This window comes from Pteropus alecto, unplaced genomic scaffold (genome assembly GCF_000325575.1).
Source record: "Pteropus alecto unplaced genomic scaffold, ASM32557v1 scaffold214, whole genome shotgun sequence".
Taxonomy (NCBI): Eukaryota; Metazoa; Chordata; class Mammalia; order Chiroptera; family Pteropodidae; genus Pteropus; species Pteropus alecto.
In genome coordinates, this window is record NW_006435787.1 from 157,303 (window position 1) to 169,724 (window position 12,422).

Below are 12,422 nucleotides of genomic sequence, written 5' to 3' on the forward strand. Positions count from 1 at the left end.
CCTCGGCGGTCTCGAGGGGCGGCGGCCGCGCTGGTCCCTGCGAGCCGGTCGGTGGGCCCGGCGGCCGCCCTCGGCGCGGCGCCATGAAGCTGTACAGCCTCAGCGTCCTGTACAGAGGCGAGCCCAAGGCCGTGCTGCTCAAGGCCGCCTACGACGTGTCGTCCTTCAGCTTCTTCCAGCGGTCCAGGTGAGCGGCCCGGGCGGGGGCCGCGGCTCGGGACCGGCTCGCACGTTCTAGGCTGCTGTCGCATAGAAATTATAAGGGGCCTATGGAAATGCCGATCCGCCCTGAACTGGTAGACCGAGGCCCGGAATCTGGTTTTAGACCAGTACCTCCCGTGGTTCTAAGCCAGGCAGCTTGGGGGCCACGTCCGTGTGGTCCGGCGGGCTGCCCCGCAGTCCAGCGTGACAAACCCTCATTCTCCGTTCTGTGCACCGAGTGACTGAGGCCCCAGAGAGAATGCCGCAGCCAGCCAGGATTCAGACCCAACAGTACACTCTTCATGGCTGGGCTCTCGGTACAGAAGGGCTCTGTCGAGAGCGAAGAGTCGGAGGGGAGCATGGGGTTTACTGCGGGGCTCCAAGCTTTTGGACGTTTCTGGGTACTTTCATTGCAAGAAGGTGAAGGGTCACAGACACTTCCAGCCCGTGGCAGGGGTGGCGGAGGGGAGGGGGTTCAGACATGAAAAGAGAAAGACCCGGCGTCAGGGTCTGTGGTCACCCAGCCTCCAGGTCTGGTGGAGTCTGCCATCTGTTTTCACGGCTCAGTGGAGCTGGTTTTTTTCTTGGTGAGAGTGGCTCGCTGGCCGGATCTAAAACAATTTGTAATTTTGTTGAAACTTCTTGCCTCCTTGGGGTCAGTCTTGAAGTATATTCTTGATGCTTAGCTTTCTCTAGGAGGCTTGTGCTTTGCTGGTTTTGTGTGTTTGTGCCAACTCACTTGCCTCTGATTCGTTTTCTTCCCCGCCCACGTTTGCTCAGAGATTGCCTGTAGGACTGTGACCTCGCAAGTGTGAGATGCCCACACCCGCTTCCGAGGGTGAACGCAACTGATGCTGTAGGGTTGTTCCTCTGGGTGTCCTTTAAAACACGCGTTCCAGCCGAGCTCATTGTTTTTCGTAGAAAGCCCCCTCACTTCCGGCCGTCCTGCCTCACGATTACCAAACCCCAGGCTTGACCTTCGAGAGGTTCCCCAGCATTCCTGGCTCTCCTCTGTGTAGTTCCAGCCCTCTGAGCTCTGTCTCTCCTTGTATTGCAAGGACTTCTTATTCGAGACTCCTCTGAGAGACTACAGTTCTGTTGCTTAACATCTGGGACACGTTCTGAGAACTGTCAGGTGATTTTTGTCATGCAAACATCACCGAGTGTACTTACACACACCTGGATGGGGCAGCCGCCTATACACCTGGGCTCCACGGTGCAGCCCATTGCTCCTGCGCTATTATGTGCTGCTAGGCTGTACAGCAGTTACTGTACTGAACACGGTAGGCAACTGTGTATCTAAACGTATCTAAACAGAAAAGCTTCAGTGAAAGTAGGTAGAAAAGATAAAAAGATGGCACACCTGTAGAGGACGCTCGCCAGGAATGGAGCTGGCAGGACAGGAAGTTGCTCTGCGGAAGTCGGGAGTGAGGCTCGGGAGTGAGGCGAGTGGCCCTGACAGCTTAGATCATGGCAGTCACTGATGTGGACTTTATATACACTGGACGTTTCGGCTGCACTACATTTTTAAGAAAATATTTTTGTTTCTTTAGTAAATCAACATTAGCTTATTCTAACCTTTTAACTTTATTAACTTAATTTTTTTTGAAGTTTTTGACTCTTGTGAGAACACAGCTTAAAACACAAACATGCTGTACAGCTGTACAAACTCATTTTCTTTATACCCTGATTCTATAAGTTTATTTCTATTGAAATTTTTTCTTCTACTTAAAGATTTTTTTTTTGCTAAAAACTAAGACACACACACATAAGCCTGGATCTACACAGAGCCACGGCTGTTAGTATCACAGTCTCCCACCTCGGCCTCTTGTCCCACGGGAAAGTTCCTGGGGGCTGTACCACCCCAGGCAGCTGTCATCTACTGTGACAGCAATGCCTTCTTCTGGAACACCTCTGATGGACCTCCCTGGACGCTCCTCGAGGACATGTCACTCTTCAGAAATATGTCCATGGTGGTTTTCTTGGTCTGTTTCTTTTTTTTTCCTAGATTTGCTTTCGAGCAGATTCAGCCCTGTGAACTTCTCTCTTAAAGAAAACCTGTGGGCATTGGGTGCAGGTTTTCGTGCTTTCAGAGGACCTTGCTGAGGTCTGCAGTAACTTCTGCTAAACGCTTTACTGGGTTTTCTTGGAGGTTCTTCTTAGGAGACCTCTGCTGTCTATGCGGCCTGTCGTTGGCAAAAATGTGACGTGGCTCATGAGGAATCGCTCCCTCCCTCTAAGCCATTGTACCAGCCATTTCCCATTTCCTTGTCCTGGCTGAGCTCTTGTCCCTCATTTCTTCCAGAATGCCTAGCACACGTAGCCTGGATGACCCAGCCTTCACCGTGGTGCGTGGCACATTGCAGAGTGCAGTGTGTGGCCACAGCCGTAACTGACTATGCATCTGCCTAACTGTTTTTGCCACTTGTGTTTTTTCAGTGAAGTTTTTATTTGTCCTGCTTCTTGGAAGTTATTGGGGCCTTGAGAACAGGAGCTGGCTTCTGCTTCACCACTGTGTCCCAAGTCATACTCTGAGCAAAATGTTAACTTGACTGTGGCTGTAGAAACTGCCCTGGAGGTCTGGCATGGGTTGTGTGGGTGAACTGCGTGGCACACAGATGCGGTTTGAATGGTCGTGGTCATTCGTAATTTTCTGTGTGTTCATTCAGAAAGTGCTCATTATTTGTTACTAAGGTTGGGAGGGAAAAGACCGGAAACAGGCAGCCATGTGCCCTTAGTGCCCTCACTTTCCATTGTGTGGGGACAAGGTGATGGGTATGGATAATATTTGTCGTGTTTCTCAGTGTCCAGGAATTCATGACCTTCACAAGTCAACTGATTGTGGAGCGCTCAGCAAAAGGCAGCAGAGCTTCTGTCAAAGAACAAGGTAAGAGGACGTGCCACCCCGTGGGGGCTGGCGGGCCCGCTCCTCTGCTGGCGGTCCTCTCTGTCTCCCTTCCCCACGTACCCGAGAGTCTATGCCCACAGGTGCCTCGCCCGCCAGATCAGTGTCGCGCCAGAGCTCGGGCTCACTTACGATCGGGTCCAAGTCTCAGGGAGGCAGCACCTCCCTCGGAGCTGTGGTGCCTTGAGAGGGGTTTCCAGCTGGCCCTGTTGAGGTGCTTCTGCGGTCTGTGCCCCCCAGATTTTGACCAGGAACCTGAAAACACATGACTTTCTTCTTCATAATTCAGGTTTCCTGTAAGAATTTCTAGGCGTTTATTCGAGAGGCGTGTGTTCCGCAGATAGGCCAGGGAAGGTGCATGCGCACTCATCGGACAGAAACCAGGAGCACTGCCTGCGGCTCTGACCTTGGGCCGTGTGGCGAGGAGGTGCTGTGAGATGGTGTAAACACCAGTTACAATGCAGGTGGTCCTGGAAGTGTGTGCTCCGCGGGGTCCCTGTGCTGTCACAGCCCGGCGGGGACACTCGGTCGTGATCATTTAACTTCTCGGTTGTCCTCGGTCCCGAGTCCGCCTTCCCAGCTGCGTTCCTCGGGCACTTCCTCAGGCTCTGGCAGCGTCTCGGCCTCTGTGGTCTGTGCTGCGACCCCATTTGACGGTCTAGAGAGTGTCGAAGCCCCACCCTCCTCCTCACCCCGTGCTCGTTCATCTCTGACGCCCGTTTCAGGGGCGCACGGTCTCCCGCTCTCCTTTTTTCGTTTGTTTGTTTAGCATCTGAACTTTCTGGGTGAGGACCTTAAGAGAGGAGAGGGTTCTTATCTGTCAGCTGCAACCCTAATCTTCCTTCTTCCTGGGGGTTATGGTTAACTGTTGTCTCTGAATCCTTTCTAAGCGACAAACACCAATCCCATGGATTGTGAATACTCAGTAGAAGCCCTGTGCAGACTGTGCGTCTTGGTAGTTGGGTGACTTAAGTGATGCTGCAGAGCCCAGCCAGCAGCGTTCCTTCCTCGATGGTCCGGTCCCGTGTCCCCTGCCCACTCCAGGCGGAGCGGGCCGGGCCGGGCCGGGCCGGGCCGGGCTGCTGTGACAAGGAAGCCTGAGGCCCAGGGAGGTGATTCCCTGAGCAGGGCTACTTGCGGGATCTGCTCCGCTTGCCCAGGGCCCCCCTGGTTTGCGAGCACAGGCTCAGTGCGCTGCACCTGCTCGAGTTGCTGGTGGGTCTCACCTGGGGCTCAAGGCTGTGGCTAAGGTGCACCTGAGCCCGGTGGCCATGCTGGTGGCGCCTCAGACCCCGCTTTGCACGCTGGGTTTCTGCGCATTTCTGTCCCAACGCAGTGTTGGGCCGCATGGTGGCCGAGCCCCATCTTATGTACCCAACTCGCATGCCTACCCCGCATGTGCCCCCTCGGCCTGAGCTGCCCCACCGACCTCCTCAGGATGGCTTCATTGACCCAAAAGGCAGGATCCCCGCATTGTGACGCTTTCCCTGATCCGGGGGTGAAAGCCTAAAGCCTCGCGTCGCTCTGCACGTGTCTCCTTAGAATACCTGTGCCACGTCTACGTGCGCAACGACAGCCTTGCAGGAGTGGTCATTGCTGACAGCGAGTACCCGTCCCGGGTGGCTTTCACCTTGCTGGAGAAGGTGAGTGCGCGGCCGGGCTGGGCTGGCCTCCGCCGGGCGAGTGTGCCTGGGCCGGGTGCTGACAGTGCCCAGGCACAGGGGTGGAGTAGTGTGTCCAGGTCCACCTGTTTGCAGCTTTTTTCCTCGCCCTAAACTGAGGGACAGTCCGGCGTCCCTTCCCAGTTCCCTTCGTGGCGCTCATTTATGCCCTCTTCCTACCTGTGCCCTGGCTCGTGCTCCTCGATGCCACCTTGACTGTCCTCATCTGCCACAGAGTCACTGCATCTGTCCTCCGGGGCCGGGCTCTCGAGTCCACCGTGGCTGTGCCCTTATTCCCGGCCACTCCTCTTTCCATGCTGCCGCCTCCAGTGGCGACTTCCATTTTCTCCTGAGCCACATCAGAACCCAGCTCTGCTCTACCAACCTGGCCCCATCCTCAGGCCGTCCCTGTACACACTGGTCCTCTCCGCTCTGGGCTCTTGTTCGAGGAGCCCCTCCTGATGCACCCGGCAGCCCTGGAGGTCCCCGCCCCCGTCCCTGGCGCGGGTCCCGTGTCTGTCTTCAGTGTCTTCGTGTGGTGCTGGTTATAGGCTCCGCAAAGCGCTGGCTGCATCTCGTCCCCCAAAAGACGGAGACACTCACGAGCCCATAAAGCCTGCTGGCTGCTTAAAGCTAAGGGACCCGCTTTCATTTTTGAAGAATTGTTTGGAAAGTTAGAGGGCTGGCACCCTTTTTCTAGGATACAGGAAGCCTGATGGAAGCTCGACCCGCCATTCACAGCCCCCACTTTTGTCACTCACGGCCGAGGCTCGTCTCGGCCTTCGGGTTACTTCCCAGACACCTGGGACAGAGGGACCTGAGCCAGGACACCTCCTGGCCATTAGCTGCTCGCCACTGCCCACCACCCCGGGCCCTGGTCGCCGGCCAGCACAAGGTGGCCCTCGCTGAGCTCCTTTGTCTTGCAGGTGCTGGATGAATTCTCCAAGCAGGTGGACAGGATCGAGTGGCCTGTCGGCTCCCCTGCCACCATCCACTACACGGCCCTGGATGGCTACCTCAGTGCCTACCAGGTAGGGCTGCTGAGGCCTGGTGTGTGGACCGGGGGGCCCAGAGCTGTGGGAAACAGAAAAGCCACTGTCCCTAACTGCTGTGGCTCTGGTGACTTCCTTCCAGGCTGGATATCGACGTCAGGGCAAAAACTGCAGGTTCCGCATGAGGACCTGGTGGCTGTCCTCCCTGGCAGGCCGTCTCTCCTCCGTGAACACGTGTCCAGCTCGCTTGGGTTTGAGCTTTCCTTCCCAGTGGTCACTTCATTCTGATGTCGTTTCTGTTCTTGGCTCTTTCCTAGAACCCCCGAGAAGCTGACCCCATGAGTAAAGTGCAGGCTGAGCTAGATGAGACCAAAATCATTCTGGTAAGCAAGGAGGCCCCAGCGACGGGCAGAGCGGCTGGCCAGACGTGAAGCCCACACAGTCAACACGTTTTAGTCACGATCACACCGCTTTTCCGGAAGTGGTGATGGCTGCCTCTCATGCGTCAGGCGTCAAAGCCAGCCAACCGCAAGCCTGTCCCTCCTGCACCCTGTCAGCAGCACTGTTGTACGAGGGACCACGCTGGGCATCGGCGTGGCCCCCGCTCACCCTGGGGTGTGATGCACCCGTGTCCCGAGCCCGGGCCAGGAGCCCTGCACTGTTGTCTGAACCTGGTCCCTCGCTGCCGCTGCACTTTTTTTAACCTTGACCTACGTTTGGCACATGAACTGCTTCTGTTTTCACTTCCGGTTTGGTCCTAGTGGCCTCTGCCCCTGACTGAACCCCTTGCTTCCTACCCACCTCCGATCTGTCCAGATAAGAGCCATCGCGCTGTCACTCGTCCGTCCGCTTAAAGTTCTCGAGTAGCGTTCGACTCAGCTCCAGGATATCACAGACTCCTTGATGTGCTCTTGTGACCCTGTCCCCTTTCCTGGACGTCACTGCTCAGTCCCCACTGGTTCCGTGTCTCCCTGACAAGTGCACCTACCTTTATGTCCTCACTCAAATCATGCGTCACTAACAGCAGTGCTCAGCAGTTAATTGACCCTAAGCAACTGGACGTAAAGCCTAGCAAAGGTGCCCAAAAAACCCTGCCCCAGATACAGCGACGTCCCTGCCAGTAGTAGCCTGGCTTTCGTGCCCACCAGTGCCCAGGGGCAGAACCCTGCGTGCTGTAAACAGCCTGCCAGGGCTTCCCTCGAGGTCTTTGCAGACTGTGCTTGAGCTAGCGCAGTTGGAGGTGGATGTCTCCAGGCACCCTCTGTCCCTCGTGACCACCCCAGTGTGTCCCTGTCGCTGCATCAGAGTCAGCCCGTGGGCCTCATGGGACGGGCGGACACCTGCCCTTTCCCACCCTGTTCTTTGGGGAGGGCAGGTGGGTCCCGGTCACCCATCCTGGGCCAGTGGTCGCACTCGTTCAGGTCTCCTGTGCCCTAACGCAGTCAGCCTTCGTGCTGGGTCTGACCTGGCTGTGCGTGGGCGCCAGGGACTTCGTGCCCCTCTGTCACTGCGCCTGCTCACGCACGGGTTCCTGCCAGTCATTCCACAGAGGCTCCCGTAGCCGTAAGTGAGCCGTCGCCTCCCGAGGGCCTGCATGCCGTCACCCTCCGAGGGTTCGTGTGCTCGGCCCTGAGAGCAGAGGTGCCCTGGCGGCGTGCGTGGCGCTGGCACTGCACGTGGGTCCCCACAGGGCAGTGAGCCGCGCTCCGGCGGTGCTCTCCAGGCCTCTGCTGTGCAGGTCATGTGGGGCGTGCTCTCCCTCCTCGGGGTTCCTCAGGAGGGTGGTCGGGTCCTGTTGCACCCACAGTCGGACACTGTCCTGGCGCTCGTGGGGGGCCCCACAGGCAGCGCCGCCCGCGACCGCCCTCCGCGAGGGGCCGTGAGCCGAGCGCGCGTGCGCCGTGTCGTCCCCACAGCACAACACCATGGAGTCCTTGTTGGAGCGCGGCGAGAAGATCGACGACCTGGTGTCCAAGTCCGAGGTGCTGGGGGTGCATTCCAAAGCCTTCTACAAAACGGTGGGTGCTACCAGGTGGGGCCGGGCACCCCTTCCTGCGAGCGGGCAGCGTGCCGTCACTGGCGGCCCCCCACGACTTGCGCCTCCCTCAGAATGTTCAGAGATGGGCGGCAAGGCCAAGGGCCCCTGGCTTGTCCACGGTGGCACTGCCAGAGCAGAAGCAGGTGGAAGCCTGTCCCTGCCCCTCCTGCTGCCCCACGGGAGGCTGCCTTCGGCCTGGGCCCACCCCCTCGCCCCTGCTCTCTGGCCGGCGCTGGACACAGCCTTCTTCAGGGTCCTCACAGCCCTGCGTGTGGCTCCTCCGCACTCAAGACTGTCATGCCCGTCAGTGCCATGCCGCTGGGACTCGGTCTCTCCACACACCTTCACCTCGGAGGGAGGTGGCCAGTGGGGCGGGGGTATCTGAACAGGACCCGCTGCTTAGCGGGGACTCTGCGTTCTCCGCCATGGCCTTATGGAGACGTGGCGGGCAACCGGAGGGCGTCCCTGCCTGCTGTACGTGCCCGTCTGCCCGGCTCCCTCCCCAGCAGTGTAGTGGAGGCACACATGCAGGTCGTGTGTCTCCTCAGGTTCCAGTCCCTGTCCCCAGAGCTCCCTCTGCGGTACGCACCGTGCTGAGGTCGGGCCACTGTTCCCCTGCTGTCTCCTCCTTAGCTCCTCTTTGTCCTTTTCAAGGCCCGGAAACAGAACTCATGCTGTGCAGTCATGTGACCGCAGCCAGCAGAGGCCCCTGCACTGCAGAGTCACCGTCATTCCATCAGGACCGCAGCTCCTGGAGAAGAGGGCTGCCGGGTGACGTCGCAGAGCGGGCAGACTCGGCTTTCACTCCGGAGCTCCTGGCGGAACGGAGGGCTGGTGGAAGGGACCTGGGCTGGGGATCGTTCAAATTCACGTGTCTAGTTGTTTTTGAAAAGAAAGTTTGAGGCCCCAAAGGTGTATTTTCACGCCTAATGAAACCATAAACTCAAGTGACTCCTGCAGAGGGCTCGTTTGTAACCCTGGGCGGGCCCGGCTGGCTGCGGTCCCCTGTGCCGGGCCCGCTCTTTGTCGGGAGCCCTTGGGTGTCCTGTGCGTCAACTATGAACACTCCAGTAAGGGCGGTCCTGACCCACAGGGCTGGGGGCAGGGCGCACACTTGGTTCTCTGGGGAAAGCCTCCCGGGGCCACTGGGGTGGGGGTGAGCAGGGCGCCGGCCAGTGTTGCAGGGCCAAGGCCGTGAGGACAGTCCCTGGGCGTCGCAGATCCTGAGACGTGGTTTGCGTTCCTGCGGAGATTGACGTCCACACAGTCCCACGGAGGTGCCCGCAGCCTCGCGGCTTCGCCTCGAACGTTGCTCTCAGCTGCGCGCCTCTCCGGCGACTACCTGGGGCCCGTGTGACTTAGCAAGTGCTCTTTCCTGTGGCCAGCGTGATGGGCACCGAGAGGAGGCGCCAGCCGACCTGAAGACTCACGTGGTCTGAGCCAGTCCCCCACCCTGCCTGGCCTGCAGCAGGAAGTCCAGCCCTGGGAACAGACCCACAGGGTGGCCCAGGCGATGACCAGCAGGTTCGGGCCCCACTGGGCCTGCCCAGCCCCTGGGTCCTATTGCCGTGTTCCAAACTGTGCTGCCTGAGAACGCAAGCTCAAGGTCTGCCCTTGGGACCTGTCCTCGTGGAGGCCCTTGCTGCGGTGGCATCAGCCAGGGTGGTCCTGTCCTCACAGCCCCTCCCGGAGAAGGTTGCTTCTGGCCCTACTGGGCAGGTCCCACTGCCTCTATGGGAAGCTGGGCTTTTGAGGACCCCGTGCCCGACAGGTTTCTGTGCCGCTGCCCTTTCTGTCTGGACACTGCTGGCCGGAGGACTCGTCTTCTGTTGCCATCCACACCCCCAAAGGCGAACGCACAGACCCACCCTGCTCACGGCTGGGGCCCTGCCTAGGGAGGTTCAAGTGTGCCTGACTGTCCTGCTTGTCGGGGTGCTGGGGAGGCACCGAGGGTGGGTGCAGGTGGGGTAGAGAGGGAGCTCAGGCCCTGTGCCCGTTTCCCTGCCCACCTCCATTCTAATGTCCTTTGGCAGATTCTACTAACTGCCGCCTCGCTTCTCTGTTTCAAGAAGTCCCTACCTGGATAAAGTTCTGTTTTGAAATTCCCAGGTGGTTCTGTGCTTTATTTGACCCCGGGCTCTTTCCTCAGGGGCCCTGCTGTGCAGCTCTGGGGGGTGGGTCTCTGCTGGAACCCCCAGCTCCTGGGGTCCTTCCCTTGGACCTTCCAGCAAGGAAGGAAGGAGAGGTGGCTGTCAGCCACAGCCGAGCGCATGGGGCTGCGCAGTGTCCTTGCAGGCTGTGGAGTCTGGCCTTAGTTCAGGGAAGGACCTCATTGGCTGGTTGTTCACGGGAATGCGGAGACTTCACAGCCCTGCTTCTGGCTGGCCCAGTGCCTTGTTCTCCTTGTGACTGGGAATCGGCAGCTCTGGGACGTGGCTGGACCGAGTGTGCAGCCTCTCCTGCCAAGACCCAGGGAGTGCTACCCAAAGCAGGTGCTATTTCAGAGTGACGAGTGAATGCCCGTCCTGGCCTCCTCCCGCTCGGGGTGCCTGGCCCTGCCTGGGGAGCCTAACCTACGCAAGCCAGGACGAACGATGGCCTTAGGATCCTCAGGGGTGCTCGTGGGAGGCTGGCTGGGAGGCTCCTCTGGTGACAGCTGAAAGGCCACGTGGGAGACACTGTGCTGCCGGCTCTGTCCTAGATTCTCCAAGACAGCTCTCAGTCCACCAGGTGCGGCCTGGCAAGCCTGCCCTCCTTCCCACACACCTGAGAACACCTGCCGGGTGCAGCCCACTAGCATCCAGAGGCAGACCTGCGGTGGGCAGGGGACCTGGCAAAAAGCATCGGCTGCACTTGAACCGGTTTGTCCTGTTTTCCTTTTATTTGCAGTTTTCCGAGACAGAACAAAATAACTTTTTTGTACACTTACAGGCTCAGAAAAAAAAGACAGTGAAACTCAGCAAAAAGGAGAAAAGGCAGGCCAGCACCGTGGGCAGCGACCCTGTGCCAGGCGCTGGCCACTGCCACGCACGGACATCTAGCTGGATGAGCCGGTGTGGCTTGCTCGTAAGGGGTCATGCAAAAGAACTATCCCCCGGGGGGGGGGGAAATTAACCCAGACAGGCAGCTCTGTGGAGACGACGGGAGAGGGAGAGGCAGGGAGGGGGCTCCGGGGATCAGGTGGCCAGGCCACACACTGTCCATGGCCAGCCATGCTGCTCGCTGCCCGAGGCCTAGGGAACCTGACAGATGTTTACCCTGTGTCCATGGGTGGGGACAGCTGTCTTGAGCACAGCTATGGATGAGCAAGTGAGTGTCCACTCTGAGTGTCTGTCGATGGACAGTCCCCTTGAAGATCAGCATCCTGTGTTCTGTTCCCCACTCCACGCCCCTTCCTTGGCGTAATTTGTGAGAGGAGATGAAGAAAATCCTTGTTGAAAATGGGAATTGCGGCGGGCAGGTACTGAGGCAGGAGGGTCCCACACCTCTGGTCAGGCCCATCAGGGCCGCCCCCCGCTGCGAGCAGGTCGCCCATCCCTGAGCCTCACCACAGTGCCGACCACGGTCACGCAGGGGACCGCGAGTTGCGCCCAGTCCGCCCCCTGCCCACCTCGGGGTCTCCGACACACACTGTGGCCTCCGAGGGGCTGTGGCATCATCAGCCCACCCCGCTCCTACTCCAGGCCCAGACAGTGAGAGCGCTGTGCCTTATGTGGACTCAGGCCTGGACCCCTGCCGTGGCCCCGAGCCCAGGCCTCGGGCCCACAGCCTTCCATGGCAGGGCGGGCAGGCAGAGAGGGAAGGCCCCCAAACAGGACGGAGGTCAGCCCAGGGTCCCCTCCCCACGGGGCTGCAACCTTGGGAGCCTTCTCAGCAGTCACTAGCCAGGCTACAGTGCCCCCTCTGCAGAGCCGGAGCAGGAGCCGGCGAGGGCCTGCCTCTGCACTGCCATCCACCATGGGCTCTGGGGTGTGGGGTCCTGGGCAGCCCATGCCCACGCCTTTCCGGAGGAGAGGGAGAGAGAGAAGCGGGAGGGGACAGCTGCACACAGGCCACCGGCCCCCAGCCCCTCCCCAGGTGACACCTGACACTCCTGGCAGCCAGCTCTGCAGGTGGAGTCAGCCGCGTGCAGGGGTGGGCGCCATCCAGCAAACACCTTTCTGGGCGACAGGCCCTGTGGACAAGTTCACTGCCCCTGTCCCCGAGGCCAGGGGAGAACGGACATGTGGAGCCTGGGTGGGGCGTGGCCAGTCGGCTCCAAGCCCCGCAGATGCCAGTCATGTTCACAGCTTTCGCCTTTGTTTAGTTTTTTTTATCCACTACAGCCAACATCAAGTATTTTTTTGTGGTTGTCGTTGTCATCTTGTTTTTAAAAAGAAATCACATCTGGTCTTGGTTTTCTGCAGACACAGGCACCGGGGAGGAACGAGGCAGACACAAACATGCGACAGGCAGGCCGTGCGCCCGGAGGCGGCTGGGCTCCAAACACAGTGTCAGCTCTGAAACCGGCAGGCGGGCGGGTCAGCCTCCCACGATGGCCGTCCCCGGCCCACCTCCGGAGTCTCACCTGGTCTGTGCAGCGCAGGCTGGGGCCGCCCCCTCCCCAGGCCTGGGAGGGGCCGGGC

At 59.4% G+C, this 12,422-nt stretch overlaps 2 protein-coding genes across 3 annotated transcripts in view; one reads left to right on the top strand and one right to left on the bottom strand.

Moving 5' to 3' along the window:
* The first annotated feature begins 6 nt into the window (after window positions 1-6).
* YKT6 (YKT6 v-SNARE homolog) lies at window positions 7-9,902 on the top strand. Of its 2 annotated transcripts, none has more exons than XM_006911473.3 (7): window positions 7-187; window positions 3,006-3,088; window positions 4,649-4,749; window positions 5,694-5,798; window positions 6,077-6,142; window positions 7,676-7,777; window positions 8,452-9,902. In XM_006911473.3, the coding sequence occupies exons 1-7, from the start codon at window positions 84-86 to the stop codon at window positions 8,485-8,487; spliced, it is 597 nt and encodes a 198-aa protein (XP_006911535.1). In that variant the 5' UTR covers window positions 7-83; the 3' UTR covers window positions 8,488-9,902. The 2 variants fall into 2 exon arrangements, with proteins under 2 accessions (XP_006911535.1, XP_015444538.1); XM_015589052.2 differs by lacking the exon at window positions 7-187 and adding an exon at window positions 247-621.
* The window catches only part of CAMK2B (calcium/calmodulin dependent protein kinase II beta), a 44,221-nt gene continuing 40,324 nt past the window's right edge, over window positions 8,526-12,422 (bottom strand). The window contains exon 24 of the mRNA XM_015589026.1: window positions 8,526-8,612. Coding sequence (XP_015444512.1) covers window positions 8,526-8,612 — 87 coding nt within the window. The remainder of the gene's footprint in view (window positions 8,613-12,422) is intronic.

What these genes read in the sequence shown, in the direction of transcription:
- YKT6 (XM_015589052.2), top strand. Translation starts at nt 461, where the DNA reads ATGCCGCAGCCAGCCAGGATTCAGACCCAACAGTACACTCTTCATGGC. An exon ending in AGCTTCTGTCAAAGAACAAG is followed by an intron (nt 3,089 to 4,648) that starts GTAAGAGGACGT and finishes GTGTCTCCTTAG; the next exon opens with AATACCTGTGCCACGTCTAC. An exon ending in CCAAAGCCTTCTACAAAACG is followed by an intron (nt 7,778 to 8,451) that starts GTGGGTGCTACC and finishes GTCCTTTTCAAG; the next exon opens with GCCCGGAAACAGAACTCATG.